The 18420-nt window shown below is 31.8% G+C and overlaps 1 protein-coding gene across 7 annotated transcripts in view; it reads right to left on the bottom strand.

Annotated features, from left to right (window-relative positions):
- The window catches only part of LOC143239779 (cytohesin-1-like), a 75770-nt gene that overhangs the window by 10904 nt on the left and 46446 nt on the right, over positions 1-18420 (bottom strand). For 6 of the 7 annotated variants that reach the window (XM_076481263.1, XM_076481264.1, XM_076481265.1 and 3 more), the window contains 6 exons: positions 11610-11674; positions 6614-6680; positions 3587-3705; positions 3286-3366; positions 2903-3015; positions 618-766 (listed from right to left, as the gene is read on the bottom strand). In XM_076481263.1, the coding sequence (XP_076337378.1) occupies positions 618-766; positions 2903-3015; positions 3286-3366; positions 3587-3705; positions 6614-6680; positions 11610-11674 (594 nt within the window). Of the gene's footprint in view, positions 1-617; positions 767-2902; positions 3016-3285; positions 3367-3586; positions 3706-6613; positions 6681-11609; positions 11675-13674; positions 14663-18420 lie in introns of those variants that run through there. The other variant, XM_076481267.1, reaches the window with a different exon arrangement.

Genomic DNA, 18420 nt, shown 5'->3' with positions numbered 1-18420 from the left:
GGTATATCACTTCCTAAAAGGCCATTCACTCAGTACTAGGACTAATCACTTGGATTGGATAACGACTGATAGAAACTTGTTTGAAATATGAATACAGTATGAAAATTTCCAAGTATCTACTGAATGCTAAGAACAACAGAAACATTGTGAATATAGTGTTTATTTACACAGATCAATAAAAAAATATATTGCATTTCAAATCTATCTTTTCCCTTCCATAATGTGTATTATAAATAATTTGTATCATAAATATTAATTTTATTGGATTACAACAGTTCACTAGCTTTGACTTTGAATTTAATATTTTTAATTTAAGAATATTGGTTAACTTTTTCTTTCATCAAACATTTCATTTCTGGATATCAAATTTGATTACAATTATTTGAACCTTCTTTTGTCTGAAACATGTCTCAAGAACTGATGTACTTTACTATGAACATAATTTCTATACCACTCTCCACATTCAGTTCATATTTGGTTTCCTTTCATAACATAATTCACTTACTTAAACTGATATTACTGATCCTTTATCAGTAATTAATGCTACTTTTCACCAGTAGGTTGCCACAAATTAATACAAGTCTATTCTCAACCTTAAGGAAGAATGTGTATCTTACCATGATTAATTCATGCGGAAGATCTCCCCCATTGTTGATGCCCCGGTTCATGTTGATAAACTGTTCCACGGACGGTTTTTCCTTCACGCTGGGGTTGTGTAATGAAGTGTTCAACATGATAATGGCAAAAGACAGGACATAACAAGTGTCTGAAAGTACAAAAATCTGTTCAGTCATAATCTACCTAGGGTTAGTAGCAAATTTAACAACAAATCAAATTGTTTTTACTTTTTTTCATGTGTAATTATATACAGAGATAAAGCTGTTCATTCTCCCCAGTTACAATGATTCTTTGTTGTAATTGATTCACTAATCACAATTATACAAGTTTCAAGGTTCATATTTAACTATTACAAATTTTTTTAATCATTATTACATCAATATTTTGAAGTTTATACATAACTATTATGACATGGTTCATAATAGCTGACCAATTTGTGAGTATGGAAAATACATCAATGTTTATCTCGATAGTAATATTACACCAACTGATATTACACTACAAACTGAGCTGTACAGTTGTTTCTCTTCAGTATTATTAATCAACACTGGCTTCTGTTTTATTGTTGCAGGTATTTGCACTACACTACTTGAGGGGTATCTGCACTAGAAAGTGGTGGTAAACAGCACTTACCACCAATTCTTCTGGAACCAAACAGTAGGATAAACTTTCCACCCTTATAACGCATCCATAGTTCCAGAGTGCAAGTTGCAATCTTAATAATTAAAGCAATGGGATGCAACTGATTGACATACAAATTCATAGTCCCTCATACTATCAAACACTAGATACTTTGATGCTTAGCTCTATCATAGGTTTCAACTGTATATGTACGTCTCTCTGTTTTTACTTGATTCTCAGGCTACTTCACAATTTCCGTTTCAACTGTATATGTACGTCTCTCTGTTTTTACTTGATTCTCAAGCTACTCCACAATTTCCGTTTCAACTGTATATGTACGTCTCTCTGTTTTTACTTGATTCTCAAGCTACTCCACAATTTCCGTTTCAACTGTATATGTACGTCTCTCTGTTTTTACTTGATTCTCAGGCTCTCTCTTTTTTACTTGATTCTCAGGCTACTTCACAATTTCCAAAATATTTCATATGAGAAAAAGAAAAATAGTTTTGAAATAGTCCTGAGAAGGCCCCATAAATGGGTTTTGGAGATTTGGGTGAGCCAATTTAAATTCAAATTTAATAAAATGTCTATTTTTATCCCCTCAATTTGAAAATAGTGGAAAATTGGCGACTCTAAAGACAAGATTCACAGACTTGCACTCACACAACAGGGGCATGGACAAAGTAAAATAATTCAAAACAAGTATCTACATTTCAGATTTACAAAATTTCATATTGGAGATCCCTGAATAGAGGATCAGAGGGAGATTTCAAACCATCTAAGCAGTGGAACCATGAATTTGTTTGAAAATTGAAAACAAAAACAAACAAACAGCAATACCTCTTATCGATCAAAACAAAGAGTAACAAATGTTTTCAAGTAATTATTTTTTATTAATGGGCATTAATAATTTACTGGTTGGTATTAATAAACATATTAATTTTTAAAGTTACAACAAAGAGTAGAGACGAACCTTCAAAGGTGTGAAACAGGTAACCAAACAAAAATTCAAACCTTCAATAGTAATAATTTACATAAGTTAGTGATGATGTCACCATAACTAACAGTTTATAGTTGATGGAAAATCATTTCATTTTACATGTAATTTATAAAAGTGTATTATAACTTTCACATACATCATACAAAATATGTTATATAGAACAGTTCTCATGTTTCTATATTTAAAAAAATGCACATTATTTATTTACACGTATTAGATACTACTTGGAATACTCGTATGGTTACGTTGCTAAAGCAGCTAATGAAGCCACCTACACAACTGCAATTGACTTATGTAAAACAAATATTCATTTAACAGTTATTATTTTAAAACACTAACAGCCATAGTAATTTTAACACAAACCTGTTGATTAAATACACATAATAAATATAAAAATACACAAAGTAACAAAGATCAGCTGTTAACCACCCCCACCTTGTGCTTTAACATAACCCACATTGTTTAAATAATGAATATTATTCAAGTCAAGATATCATTCTACACACAAGTGGCATTAAAATTGAAATAACTATTTAATAACTATCGAAAACAGAAAAAAACAACTGTGACTGTGCTTGTATACTGCCCAATGAACCTTCAAGTGTTTAGAACTACCTTTGAATTCTTTAAACATAACCCTATCAATTTTGCAAATTTTCTTACCAATATTACTAAACACTCCAGGATTTAGTTGACAGTATCTTTGAGCAAATTTTTCCATCATCCTATCGATTTTTTGAGCCTCCCCGGGTAGACGAAAACTCCAGAGGAACTGCCTGTTAAGTGAACATTTTTCAAAAGTTGATTTCCTTGAATAATTAGTACTGTAATGGTTTATAACCACAAGAAGTTTTTTGTGAATATTTACAAAATGAAACGTGAACTAATAATTGAATGAAAATGAACATGTTCTAACATTTACTTGCATGCAAGAAATAATGTTTAATGTTTTTTACCCAGTTATATGTTTGATGAAAAACATAATGAACCATCTCATCACCTTCATTAGAACTAACAGTTCCAGTTATTTTAATGATTAAAAGTACCTTAAAGCTTGAACCAGAATTAAGTCTGTAAAATCATGGAGATCCACAAAGGCATCCAAGACTTTCATGTTGAAATCATTCCTAGAATTAAAAATGAATTAATCATGCTAACAAAAATACAACAATCTTCATTCATTTAATGTGGTTTTTAATTAGTTATCAAAAATGTTATAAAAGTCAAACAATATGAATAACTGAAATTTAAGTTATTGTTAATGCTAACAATACACAATTAATTTTTTTTTACCTTAACTGTGAAGACACCACTCATCACAATAATGTTAAACTCTAATTTACTGACCTTTCTCCTAAGTAGTCTCCTATAGCTGTTTTGTTCAGTCCTTCTCCTTTGTATAGGAACTGAGCAACATTTTCTGCTGTACTCTGAAGCAGTCTGTGTTCAATCAAGTACTCAATACCCTATAATATAAATCAATTAGGAAGTTTACTTGAGATTTCCAATCAAAACTGCCATCACTACAACATAACAGTATCATCAATAATAATTAACTTTGTCATAATATAGATTCAACGTAAGAATTCTGATTATAGTTTTTAACCTTGAACCATGCAAAAGGAAGTATATCAACAAATGTTACCTCCAACATGAATAAATCTGGAACATGTACACTCATGATAGGTATGGGCTATGTTCCCAGTGAGTTTGATATGCATCAAACAGACAAAACTTGCAAACACATTTTAATAGTTTGCATGTGCAACACAGGATAGCTGTTCACAAAGGATATAATCACATGTAATCACAAACAGGAGTCATTTGAGAGAGGAATTTATGTTGACCAGAGAATTCCACTTGATGTAACCAAAGATAATTTTCATAGTAAGAGCTACAGAAGTAAAATCTTTCATTCTGCAACAACTCCATGGAAGCTTGAAACGTTGTTCGCTCCTCTGTATAAAAAATTTTCTCAACCCAAACCAGCTGTTTTTATATATGGTAGTCTGTTCCAACAGTTCATCCAAGCAACCATGACTGATGTTCTGCCATGTCCTAAGTATATCTAAAAGGTGAGAAAATAAAAGCCACCAACCAATAGGTATAGACTCATCCATCTTGAAGGATTGGAGACAAATTTCTAACGAAGTCATCCATTGCCAACTGGTTTCATAAGGAGGCATACAGTATCACACATTAGCATACAGTTGTCACACACTAGATAACCCTCAATTTGGTGGTGAATATATACAGTTTTGTGTAAGTGCACATTTGTAATAATTATGAAACTGATCTTGTATGACAATGGCAGTAGTTGTTTTAATTTGTAAGTCATCCACAAATGTGATATCCAAAAAAGTATCGCCAGTGGTTTTACTATCAAATATATACTTTGTTTGGAATCACCTTCTTGTTTTGTTGTCCAAATATGTCAAGTTTATTTTCTGTATACAATGCTACCCCTTCTATCAATAACCTAATTTCTCTCAAACTTCACATGTCCACACATTTTTAACCCAGATGTTTAAAGGTCAAAAGGTGATTACTATCTTCATCTTCCTCATCAAAACTGACACCAACACAAACATATTATATCTTATTATTGTTGTTCTATCACAAATATTTATTCTTAAATTGAATTTATTATGCTCACTAATTATATGCTAAATAAGTTGGGGAAGTAGCTGAACTATTTGCACATGGACAGGAATGGATGTGTGTGGACAGCAACTGAAGCACTGTACTATGTATTATTCATTGGTATGTATTAGTTAACAGGAAATCAATCACTGATTTAACTTCACTTTCATGAGCCAGCATTAAATAAACTGCTTCTATACTTTTCTTTGACACTCTATACTTTAGCAAACAAAACACAAAATTCTTATTTTCAAATGCTAATAGTTAAAAAAACAATGTGTGATTTTAGTTAATAACAAAAAAGCTTGTATAACTTTCTCATACTTTAAAATAATCCTGTAGTTGTTTCTTCAGTCTATAAAGTGTTTTAATAATACAAACAACATCATATCATTTTGAAACTTTCACAAAACTACATAAAGATTTGTATGTATATATCCCATAATTACACTCATGCCAGTCAAATGTTTAACCTTCATAACTGTTTATATCTACCAGTGTGTGTAATTATACACCTGAAAATTAATAATTAACCTTTTTTTTAAAAAATATAATTTTCTATTTGGCACTTTCACCAAGCAACAGAATTTTCGTAATGCACTGAAAATGGTCAACATCATCTCGGCCCAGCACGTTAATCACAAACCCTTAAATAGCAGCCACCATCAACTGATGTTGCGACCTACAACATTGCTACTGTTTAAGGGTTACGTAAAGTTCACTTTACTAACCATACCTAAGAAATCTACAAAATTCCAAATTTTGTCAATCTTTCTTCAATGAAATAAATTAGTAAGATGGATACCTCATCATTGTGTATATTCCTACCTTTTTAGTAAGATGGATACAGCATCATTGTGTATATTCCTACCTTTTTAGTAAGATGGATACCTCATCATTGTGTATATTCCTACCTTTTTAGTAAGATGGATACCTCATCATTGTGTATATTCATACCTTTTTAGTAAGATGGATACCTCATCATTGTGTATATTCCTACCTTTTTAGTAAGATGGATACAGCATCATTGTGTATATTCATACCTTTTTAGTAAGATGGATACAGCATCATTGTGTATATTCATACCTTTTTAGTAAGATGGATACCTCATCATTGTGTATATTCATACCTTTTTAGTAAGATGGATACCTCATCATTGTGTATATTCCTACCTTTTTAGTAAGATGGATACAGCATCATTGTGTATATTCCTACCTTTTTAGTAAGATGGATACCTCATCATTGTGTATATTCCTACCTTTTTAGTAAGATGGATACAGCATCATTGTGTATATTCCTACCTTTTTAGTAAGATGGATACCTCATCATTGTGTATATTCCTACCTTTTTAGTAAGATGGATACCTCATCATTGTGTATATTCCTACCTTTTTAGTAAGATGGATACAGCATCATTGTGTATATTCATACCTTTTTAGTAAGATGGATACCTCATCATTGTGTATATTAATACCTTTTTAGTAAGATGGATACCTCATCATTGTGTATATTCCTACCTTTTTAGTAAGATGGATACAGCATCATTGTGTATATTCCTACCTTTTTAGTAAGATGGATACAGCATCATTGTGTATATTCATACCTTTTTAGCAAGACGGATACAGCATCATTGTGTATATTCATACCTTTTTAGCAAGATGGATACAGCATCATTGTGTATATTCATACCTTTTTAGCAAGATGGATACAGCATCATTGTGTATATTCATACCTTTTTAGGGTCCATATTAAATTTCTTTTTTCCAATAGATAGTTGCTTTGCTCTTGAATTTGTTTTACTGAAAATCAATTAAAACCCCTAATTAAATTATGATACCTGTAATTAAACAATATCTGTAATCAATTAGTTAATGAAAAATAGTAGCATTAATCACATATATTTGTTATAAAAGTTTATTCACTTTTGTATTTCATGCAAGGCTACATGAGAGCTATCTGTGCTAGTCGTCCCTATTTTAGCAGTGTAAGACTAGAGGGAAGGCATCTAATCATCACCACTCACTGCCAACTCTTAGGCTACTCTTTTACCAATGAAAAGTGGAATTGAACATTACATTATAATACCCCCATAGCTGCAAAAGTGAGCATGTTTAGTGTGACAGGGATTTGAACCCACAAACATCAGATTGCAAGCCAAATGCCTTAGCCCCCTGGACATACTAGGCCTTATTTATAAAGGAGTTAAGGAATAAGAGTACCAATAATCACATATTCTAGTTACAAAACAGCTATGGAATAAGAGTACCAATAATTACATATTCTAGTTACAAAATAGCTATGGAATCAGAGTACCAATAATAATCACATATTCTAGTTACAAAAGGGCTACAGAATAAGAGTACAAATAATAATCACATATTCTAGTTACAAAATAGCTACAGAATAAGAGTACAAATAATAATCACATATTCTAGTTACAAAATAGCTACAGAATAAGAGTACAAATAATAATCACATATTCTAGTTACAAAATAGCTACGGAATAAGAGTACAAATAATAATCACATATTCTAGTTACAAAATAGCTACGGAATAAGAGTACCAATAATTACATATTCTAATTACAAAAGAGCTATGGAATAAGAGTACCAATAATTACATATTCTAGTTACAAAAGAGCTATGGAATAAGAGTACCAATAATTACATATTCTAGTTACAAAAGAGCTATGGAATAAAAGTACCAATAATTACATATTCTAGTTACAAAAGAGCTATGGAATAAGAGTACCAATAATTACAAATTCTAGTTACAAAGAGCTATGGAATAAGAGTACCAATAATTACATATTCTAGTTACAAAAGAGCTATGGAATAAGAGTACCAATAATTACATATTCTAGTTACAAAATAGCTATGGAATCAGAGTACCATTAATAATCACATATTCTAGTTACAAAAGGGCTACAGAATAAGAGTACAAATAATAATCACATATTCTAGTTACAAAATAGCTACGGAATAAGAGTACCAATAATTACATATTCTAATTACAAAAGAGCTATGGAATAAGAGTACCAATAATTACATATTCTAGTTACAAAAGAGCTATGGAATAAGAGTACCAATAATTACATATTCTAGTTACAAAAGAGCTATGGAATAAGAGTACCAATAATTACATATTCTAGTTACAAAAGAGCTATGGAATAAGAGTACCAATAATTACATATTCTAGTTACAAAAGAGCTATGGAATAAGAGTACCAATAATTACATATTCTAGTTACAAAGAGCTATGGAATAAGAGTACCAATAATTACAAATTCTAGTTACAAAAGAGCTATGGAATAAGAGTACCAATAATTACATATTCTAGTTACAAAAGAGCTATGGAATAAGAGTACCAATAATTACATATTCTAGTTACAAAAGAGCTATGGAATAAGAGTACCAATAATTACATATTCTAGTTACAAAATAGCTATGGAATCAGAGTACCAATAATAATCACATATTCTAGTTACAAAAGGGCTACAGAATAAGAGTACAAATAATAATCACATATTCTAGTTACAAAATAGCTACAGAATAAGAGTACAAATAATAATCACATATTCTAGTTACAAAATAGCTACGGAATAAGAGTACCAATAATTACATATTCTAATTACAAAAGAGCTATGGAATAAGAGTACCAATAATTACATATTCTAGTTACAAAAGAGCTATGGAATCAGAGTACCAATAATAATCACATATTCTAGTTACAAAAGGGCTACAGAATAAGAGTACAAATAATAATCACATATTCTAGTTACAAAATAGCTACAGAATAAGAGTACAAATAATAATCACATATTCTAGTTACAAAATAGCTACAGAATAAGAGTACAAATAATAATCACATATTCTAGTTACAAAATAGCTACGGAATAAGAGTACCAATAATTACATATTCTAATTACAAAAGAGCTATGGAATAAGAGTACCAATAATTACATATTCTAGTTACAAAAGAGCTATGGAATAAGAGTACCAATAATTACATATTCTAGTTACAAAAGAGCTATGGAATAAGAGTACCAATAATTACATATTCTAGTTACAAAAGAGCTATGGAATAAAAGTACCAATAATTACATATTCTAGTTACAAAAGAGCTATGGAATAAGAGTACCAATAATTACAAATTCTAGTTACAAAAGAGCTATGGAATAAGAGTACCAATAATTACATATTCTAGTTACAAAGAGCTATGGAATAAAAGTACCAATAATTACATATTCTAGTTACAAAAGAGCTATGGAATAAGAGTACCAATAATTACAAATTCTAGTTACAAAAGAGCTATGGAATAAGAGTACCAATAATTACATATTCTAGTTACAAAAGAGCTATGGAATAAGAGTACCAATAATTACATATTCTAGTTACAAAAGAGCTGTGGAATAAGAGTACCAATAATTACATATTCTAGTTACAAAATAGCTGTGGAATCAGAGTACCATTAATAATCACATATTCTAGTTACAAAAGGGCTACAGAATAAGAGTACAAATAATAATTACATATTCTAGTTACAAAAGAGCTATGGAATAAAAGTACCAATAATTACATATTCTAGTTACAAAAGAGCTATGGAATAAGAGTACCAATAATTACATATTCTAATTACAAAAGAGCTATGGAATAAGAGTACCAATAATTACATATTCTAGTTACAAAAGAGCTATGGAATAAGAGTACCAATAATTACATATTCTAGTTACAAAAGAGCTATGGAATAAGAGTACCAATAATTACATATTCTAGTTACAAAAGAGCTATGGAATAAGAGTACCAATAATTACATATTCTAGTTACAAAGAGCTATGGAATAAGAGTACCAATAATTACATATTCTAGTTACAAAAGAGCTATGGAATAAGAGTACCAATAATTACATATTCTAGTTACAAAAGAGCTATGGAATAAGAGTACCAATAATTACAAATTCTAGTTACAAAAGAGCTATGGAATAAGAGTACCAATAATTACATATTCTAGTTACAAAAGAGCTATGGAATAAGAGTACCAATAATTACATATTCTAGTTACAAAAGAGCTATGGAATAAGAGTACCAATAATTACATATTCTAGTTACAAAATAGCTATGGAATCAGAGTACCATTAATAATCACATATTCTAGTTACAAAAGGGCTACAGAATAAGAGTACAAATAATAATCACATATTCTAGTTACAAAATAGCTACGGAATAAGAGTACCAATAATTACATATTCTAATTACAAAGAGCTATGGAATAAGAGTACCAATAATTACATATTCTAGTTACAAAAGAGCTATGGAATAAGAGTACCAATAATTACATATTCTAGTTACAAAGAGCTATGGAATAAGAGTACCAATAATTACATATTCTAGTTACAAAAGAGCTATGGAATAAGAGTACCAATAATTACATATTCTAGTTACAAAAGAGCTATGGAATAAGAGTACCAATAATTACATATTCTAGTTACAAAAGAGCTATGGAATAAAAGTGCCAATAATTACATATTCTAGTTACAAAACAGCTACGGAATAAGAGTACCAATAATCACATATTCTAGTTACAAAAGAGCTATGGAATAAGAGTACCAATAATTACATATTCTAGTTACAAAAGAGCTACGGAATAAGAGTACCAATAATCACATATTCTAGTTACAAAAGAGCTATGGAATAAGAGTACCAATAATTACAAATTCTAGTTACAAAAGAGTTATAGAATAAGAGTGCCAATAATATATTCTAATTTTCAGAGATGTTTCATGAATGAGACTAAGTTTAACGTTTTTGTTATCTGCTGATTTTACTATGAAAATCAACAACTGATAAAAATGATTAGTGAGTGTAGGAACATGATATTAACTAGAGAAAGGGAACAGGGAAAAGAAGTAGCAAAATTCTCACAAAATCTTTTGTACAACACTGAACTCTAAGTGAATCCCCTTATTAGCAAGCTAAGTATTTCTTGGGAAACATGAAATCTACAACCCAACCCCCCAATTTTTTACTCAAACTTCAAGAGCTAGATTAACAAACATATCAAGGTTATTTCCCCTTTCTGAAGCTCGATACTTAGACAAAGAAAATCATTATAGGACTGGTTTGTACACTACAATAAAACAAACCACTCTTTATTTCAACATACAAGGCAAGATAGATTTACACAAGACCCAACATACATAGATAGCTTTTGTAGACCTTTATATTGTCTTACTGACCTATTGTTGTTTCAATATGTGATAAGTAATGTGGGAAATTAGTATCAAACTCCTATATTTTTTGTTCAGTTTTGCACCAACAAAATTCTTGAAGTGTTCTCTCTATGTTAGAGACCTTGCATACATGTACACTATACGTTCATCAAGTACACTTATACCATCAGTGATTTTATAGAATTATAAATAGTAAAACCAATTCCATAATTACCATCAATATTATTAATACAAATACTCTAAGTTACACTAGTGTTACAAATATTAAACTGTTCATCAGACATTTGTGAATGATCTTTTTTGTTATTTACCATGAAGACTGTGTTTCAGAACAGGTGCACAAACAGTGATTTTCATAATTTTTTAGTCTTAGATGTGTCATGAAGAGCAGTCAAACTATGAAATAAATATAACAAGTTTTGTTGACATGCAGTGGATATAAATGTAAGGTTTTATTCTATACAAAAGTAAAAAATGAAACAACATATGAGTGTCATCTACCTTTCACCTTGTGCTTCCAGCTTTTTCATTTCTATGGTGACCTCAGCAATTTCATCTTGCAGTTGCTAGAAGAGACAAAAACCAGATGTCAGACAGGAAGTCTGAAGATCTCCAACAGCAAAGTACAGGCCAGCGATAAGACACAAACAGCCTTACTTTTGCTGTAGATAACATCTTTTAAAAAATATACTACTCTCAAGCAAATCTGAAGATGATTCCCAAATTAACTATATCACACAAAATAAAATCCAACAAAAAATTACTGTGTTAACTGGAAAAACATGCACTAACTCTTACGTTTATCAGACAAAATATTCATTATATATATCTTTGTAAAAGTCACCTTTAACTAGACATAAACCTATATAGCTTAATGTTTTCACTGTTAAAATGTGAAGACACAAAAGAAATATTAATGTGATTGTGTGGGACATAACAGCACAATTAAAACATCTCTATTACAAAATGTTTGCCTACAAACTGAAATTAGGCTTTGTTTAAACTAAGTACAATTCAATTATTTAATTTTAAATAAATTTATTTTCATTTGAACCTGTTATGTATTGGTTCACATTCTTTAACCCATTCATCATATGGGAAACGTATATCCGAGCAAAAGTGAAAAGGTTAATCTAATGCAGAAAACAATGTTACAATATCAACATTTCTCAAGCTTTGCAAAGGATGACAAAACCTTACAATGTATTTAGTATTTTCCGATTTATAGTACAATGGAAAGAATAAATGTTTTAGTAATTATTTAGTGACTTTATGACATTGTTTATATTTCAATTGTCCCATTAAATACCTTACATATGTCCTCTAACACCTGAACTTGCATAAATCATTTCCACAGTTATTCTATACTGTACTAGTCATCCTTACTGATCATCTAAGTGCATCCATCCATGTTTAAACAGATTATTAATTCATACCAGTACTGACACAAGCTACTTGTTTGTTTGTTTAGAATTACACGAAAAGCTACACAATGGGCTATCTGTGCTCTGCCCTTCATGGGTATCAAAACCCAGTGTTTAGTGGTGCAAGCCTGCAGACATACTGCTGTGCCATTGATGGGGGCAACACAAGTTAAAAGAATCTATTCAGATAACAAAGTTTGACAAAAGACATGGAGTGAATGGCACTTCTACGTTCAACTGTTTTTCAAACTAAACAAGTATTGTGTGAAATTTGTAGGAAGGTCCTTTCCCATAGATTTTATATTATTAGGTTTCTATCTACACCACACATAAAGCTTAAGACTTTGATATACTAAATTTAAACACTTTACTATATTAAGTACACTTGTCAAAAAAACATTAGCCAAACTGTAGAAGAATGGGTAACTGCCTATTCAGATCAAATAAGAAAGTAGACTAATATGTAGACTAGAAGTGGTAATGATTATAAAACAGATTTCTTGTATAAATTCAAGTATTATTTGAGAGTTTTATTAATGATAAAATAGACCAGTGTGTTAACTAAGAGTAAAATTTAAGTAATCTACAAAACAATTTGATTAAAAACTAGTATTTATTGTACAGTCAAGTGGTAACAAGTATGTTAAAAAGGTTATCTTGAGAAAGAACATTTCCTGTTATCTGCAGATGAAGATTTATGTATAACAACAGGAACTGTACAGATCCAAGAAGTAACCACAGCTAACACTACTGAGACCACTTTAAAATTGTTATTTTCCATCAGCCTATATGTTTAGTGGTGTTAAGAAAGACTGTTCCATAGGTTGGAAAAGTGTTGTCAAGCCAGCACTCTGTACTGTGGAAGGAAGGGAACACAAACAAAACAGCACAGTACAGAAGTTATAGTTCATCTTGGTCTTCAACTGTTACTTAATTAGACAAACTTATGTCATGGTGGTAGGTCTACTTTAGAAATGACTAAAAGAGCAAAGTATGAAAAACTCAAATGATATCATTTTAAATGAAGTACTGTCTTCAGATTCTGCAGTGTCCAATAGCTGCACCCGTAAGGTTTTCTTCCCTGTAAAGTACCTCTTCAGTAGATTGGCATGGTAGACCTTGGTCATCCTATCCACACTCACCTTATAGTGCATTCTGCTGACCACTTCATGTACAGCAAAAAGTCCTTTCTACTACAGGGTGAGTTACAAAAGTGTTTGTGACTATCTTTGATGGGCTTAGCTTTCCTAGTAGAACTGCTTTGATATAGTTCACTATATTTTCCTGGTCCTCTGTTTTGCAAGTCTCTTTCCTCTTTGTCTTGTGTCCCACTTTCTTTCAGGCACTGTCCCAAAGTTTCTACAGTGAAGGGTCCTGTGCTTCTATCTGTTCCCTAGGACTTACATTTGGGATGCCATTTGTAGAGACTGAAGGCTTGATATCTTACTTGAACTGCAGTGGCAACTGTAAGTTATACATCAATCTTCTTACTATCTAGTTCCTCCACATATCTATTACCTGCTATATTTCCAATCACTGAGTTGTATACGAACTACTTGATACACATGACTTCAAGGTCTCCCAAATAATGTGGAGCATCCACATTTATTTTTTTGTTATAAAAAACCTTTTGACTATCCCATCAATTAGTACACATAAGCTGTCTTCTGGTTACACTGCACAACAAAGTTTTTGCTTCTTGAACACTGTTGGGTTTTCCTTATAAATTTTTGGCTGCTGAACATGAAAATCACATCCAAATTTGCCCATCATGTACCGTTTAATCGAAATCTTCAGTTTTGTTATGTTTTTTTCTTATATCTGTGTCCAAAAATTTTTGTTTCTGTAAGAGACCTATGAACAATGTTTTGTGCAGTCTGGGCATGTCCAGGCATGAAATCAGGCCAGGTTGGAAGCTGTTCTGTGAAAGTATGCAGCCCGGGCATGCCGGAGCCAGCTTGACACTGTCTCAGCCGGCTATAAAAGTGGCTTGCATACCCAGATGCTGCTGATTGGATTAATATAGACCTTGTAGTGTGTACGTTATTTTTCAGAATATAGCATTGCCTCAGTAGCACTGTAACAAGTAGGCTAGATGTTATAGCTGTTTTAGAGAACGATTGGTGTCGGTCAATAAGTCTCACAATGTCATAACAGCCGATACATTCTGCTATATTTGTGGCGAGTATACGCTTGTTCATCAGAGATGCTCAATGACTGCTCTTGTAAAGAAAGCATATCATCTGTACTTCTGATGTAAAATTGATGATCAAGACCAGGAATGAGCACCTCACATTTGTTGTGCAACATGTGCTACTGTGTGGATTACTAAAGTTGTATCCTGAAATAAAAATTACTGTTTCATTTTTGTCAAAGTTCAAACACATATGAATTACTTTAGAACAACTTTTAAAAAGACAAGTTATTACCCTTAATCTGTAAAACTCACTTTAAGATATCACTCATTAAGGCTAATCACTCATACAATGGCTAGCTTCACAATTCTTAACTTTTCTCTGAATGAACTGGACTTGCACTCACTTGGTCACTTATATATATATATAACTGCCCAACTGATGCACAGAATGTTCTATAAACTTGGATTAAAAAGCTTACATACCTACTTAGAAGATATTTTTAAGATATTAAGATATTTTTATTATTGAACTTAAAACATTTATAATGTGTGAATAACCTAACAGCACACATTTCATTTACCATCATAATATGAAAATCTTGTTACTAAAACACAAAGGTGGTCTGTAACTTATTTTATATATTCACTATCTATTTAAGTTGATAAGCCAAAGATACAGTTAATAACAGTAGGGATAACAATCTGATGCATTAGTCCATCCTAATCATTAGGTGTGTTTTATGAAAATCCACATATTCCTCATTAAACTAGCCACAGTACAATATCCTGAGTTAACAGTTAATTCTGATCCATTAAAGTCCAGCATCAACAGCATCCATAACAGTTGAAAAAACAACAAACATGCAAGTTAACCTACATGGGGAAAAAATACAATATTTACCATGCCAGCAAACAATAAGAAACAGAAATAATTTTTTTTCGAAGAAAGACTGACCTTCCACCACTGTATCAAGGTGAAAGCATCTTTTCCAATATAAGATTTATATAATGAAGTACAAATGAAGGTTCACTGTACTTGGTACTCTTCCAATAATACAGTTTTTTCTCACAGTTTGTTTGTAATTAAGCACAAAGCTACACAATGGGTTGTCTGTGCCCTGCTCATTACGTGTATTGAAACCCAATGTTTAACGTTATACGTCCACGGACCTACCACTGATCCACTGGGGATTGGGGTAGGCAGCTCTGACAGTAAGACTGAATTTCATGGTTCACAAATGAAAGTATTAATAAAAACAATAATATTGACATTAAATGTACACACACAGTTTTTTTTAACTATATGGTAAACACATCAGTATAAACAGACAATTTTAAGACCATTATTTTCGTTTTTTGTGAAATTAAAGAAAATAGTTTTCATTGGAATGTTTTCCTAAAAAAAGGCCTGTACATGAAGCAAATTCTTTCTAAAGACAAAAATAATAATTCAACGCAAAATTAACCAGAAAACACCACAAAGTGAAGCACTGGTATAATCAAACAAAAACACTCGTTACCAGACAGTAACACGAATCAGCAAGTTGTTTTTTTATGGTGTTACTTAATGTTATGATGTCACAAATCACGCGCTACGTCGGTTAATCATTTCAAATACTGAAATCAATCTAGTCTAAATATTTACTTTATGTATACAATCACACGGAAAACGCGATGATTCACGGGTACACAGAACGGACTAGATTTTACTGCGGAATAAGATCTTTTACACAATGTTGTCTGCAATCAAAATAAAATTAGGACTTCTATATCGATACGTTAATTGTAATAAACCGTTTCAGATTTGCTTTGTGTTAGATCTCCCCTCAAGTTTTATCTAATATATAAATATCTTTTTTTTTTGCTCTTAATCAAAACCCCATTATTATTAATGTGTATCCACCGTGTGCTCTGTTAACTGATATAAGATAAAAGTAATTTTTCGTTACTTTCTAGGGAACGCGACATCTGTAGTGGGTGCGGGTGGCCTAGCATCTCGTTTTACTGGCTAATCAGTTGAGCCAAGCAGGACGCTCGAAAATGTGATCTGTAATATTTCAGCCCTTCAGTCAGCACTACAATTTAAGAAACTTAAAGGATGTGTTTAATGTCTAATTAACTGCGCTTTGACGCTCACAGTGAAACCCAATCCGACGTCACATGAACTGGACATTACCACACCAACTCCATGGGGTTTGGCGGAACAATTTGGCATTTAAACCGCACTTCATGGGTGCAATATTAAACAATTCGGATGGATGTGACGAGCTCAAAGGGCGTTACTATGGCAAGCTAGTCCTTTCAATGAATAAACAGAACAATTTTCAGTACCAGGCTTGTGTTCTTTCACAGTTTGAACAGACAAAGAAAACATTACTTTAGAAAATATTTTGGTCTTTTCAATTTAGTTTCCCTTTTCAATTTAATAATATAAAGACATAAATATATTTTAAAGTTATTGTCCGGTGTATCTAGAACTGACAAATTTTGTAAGCGCTGCCATTAATCAATCACGTAATACGTCAGCCATGACGATAGTGAAATAAACGCACGAGTCTAATCACAACAATATAAATCCTTTGTTTACATTTCTCAATGTATTTTTAACAGTCGACAACAGACAGTGGGAAAAAGGTACAAATAAAGCAGATGGGAAGTACATGCTGTCAGTAGATGCTCAAATGATTGCCGAAAACTAAATGTATGGAAATATTCATGAACACGTGCGTGAAGAATGTTATTATTTAATATCTTATAAAATTTCATCTGAAGAAACAGTTAACCTCGAACGAAAAAAAGCAATGAATAGGAAAAGATTATTACTAAGATTATACCATAGTTTGAAATATTTTCTTGACTATACGCCGACTGAACAAAATACGTTAAAACTTAAATTGAGATACGAGTAAAAGACAACGTTTGGAGCTCATCCAAGTTACAGGTTTAAGAATAAAGAAACGAAATGCACAAACTGACAGCCACTTTTCTCGCACAAGCACATAGTATCCTTTTCCCTAAACATTTAGTCCTATGGATTTTGGTTTGATTTCTTTTGAATTTCGCGCAAAGTTACACGAGAGCTATCTGTGCTAGCCGTCCCTATATTTAGCAGTGTAAGAACAGAGGGAAAGCAGCTAGTTATCACCGCCAACTCTTGGGCTACTCTTTTACCAAGGAATAACGCCCCCACGGTTGAAAGAGCAAGCATGCTTGGCGTTACCGGGATTCGAACCCGTGACCTTCGGATTACGAGTCGAATGTTTTAACCACCTGGCCATGCCGGGACCCTATTGATTTTAAATACTCTTTTGCAAGCGACTCTTGTTCAAATCCATACTTCGTACGTTTGTTTCCTACAAATTTGGAATACAAATGTTAACTATTAAAGTCTGTATTGTTTCTAGCTTCTATTATTGAAGTCTTGGGTGCAGAACTTCCAGTTGTTCTAAGTACTTGATCACAGACATGTTGTTTGTCTACTCTAGCTTGATCCATTTTACACAAGGAGTCATGATATCCACAAATCTCTTGTACAATTTCACTTGTGTGTGGTTTACAGCTGAAACTTTTATTTACAGCTATATCTTCAAAGTTTTAAAAGTGGCAATAATGATGGCTTAGTAAGCACGCGTTTACATTCGGTACCTAACATCATTTGACACTATGTCCCAACCACGTTTTGGCTTCCGGAACTGAACAGAAAAGAGATCCCTTACTCCTTCCTACGCGATTGCACAATTCTCCTACCATG

This window comes from Tachypleus tridentatus, chromosome 13 (genome assembly GCF_004210375.1).
Source record: "Tachypleus tridentatus isolate NWPU-2018 chromosome 13, ASM421037v1, whole genome shotgun sequence".
Taxonomy (NCBI): Eukaryota; Metazoa; Arthropoda; class Merostomata; order Xiphosura; family Limulidae; genus Tachypleus; species Tachypleus tridentatus.
The sequence above is the reverse complement of the archived record's forward strand: the minus strand, read 5'-3'. Positions and strand labels throughout refer to the sequence as shown.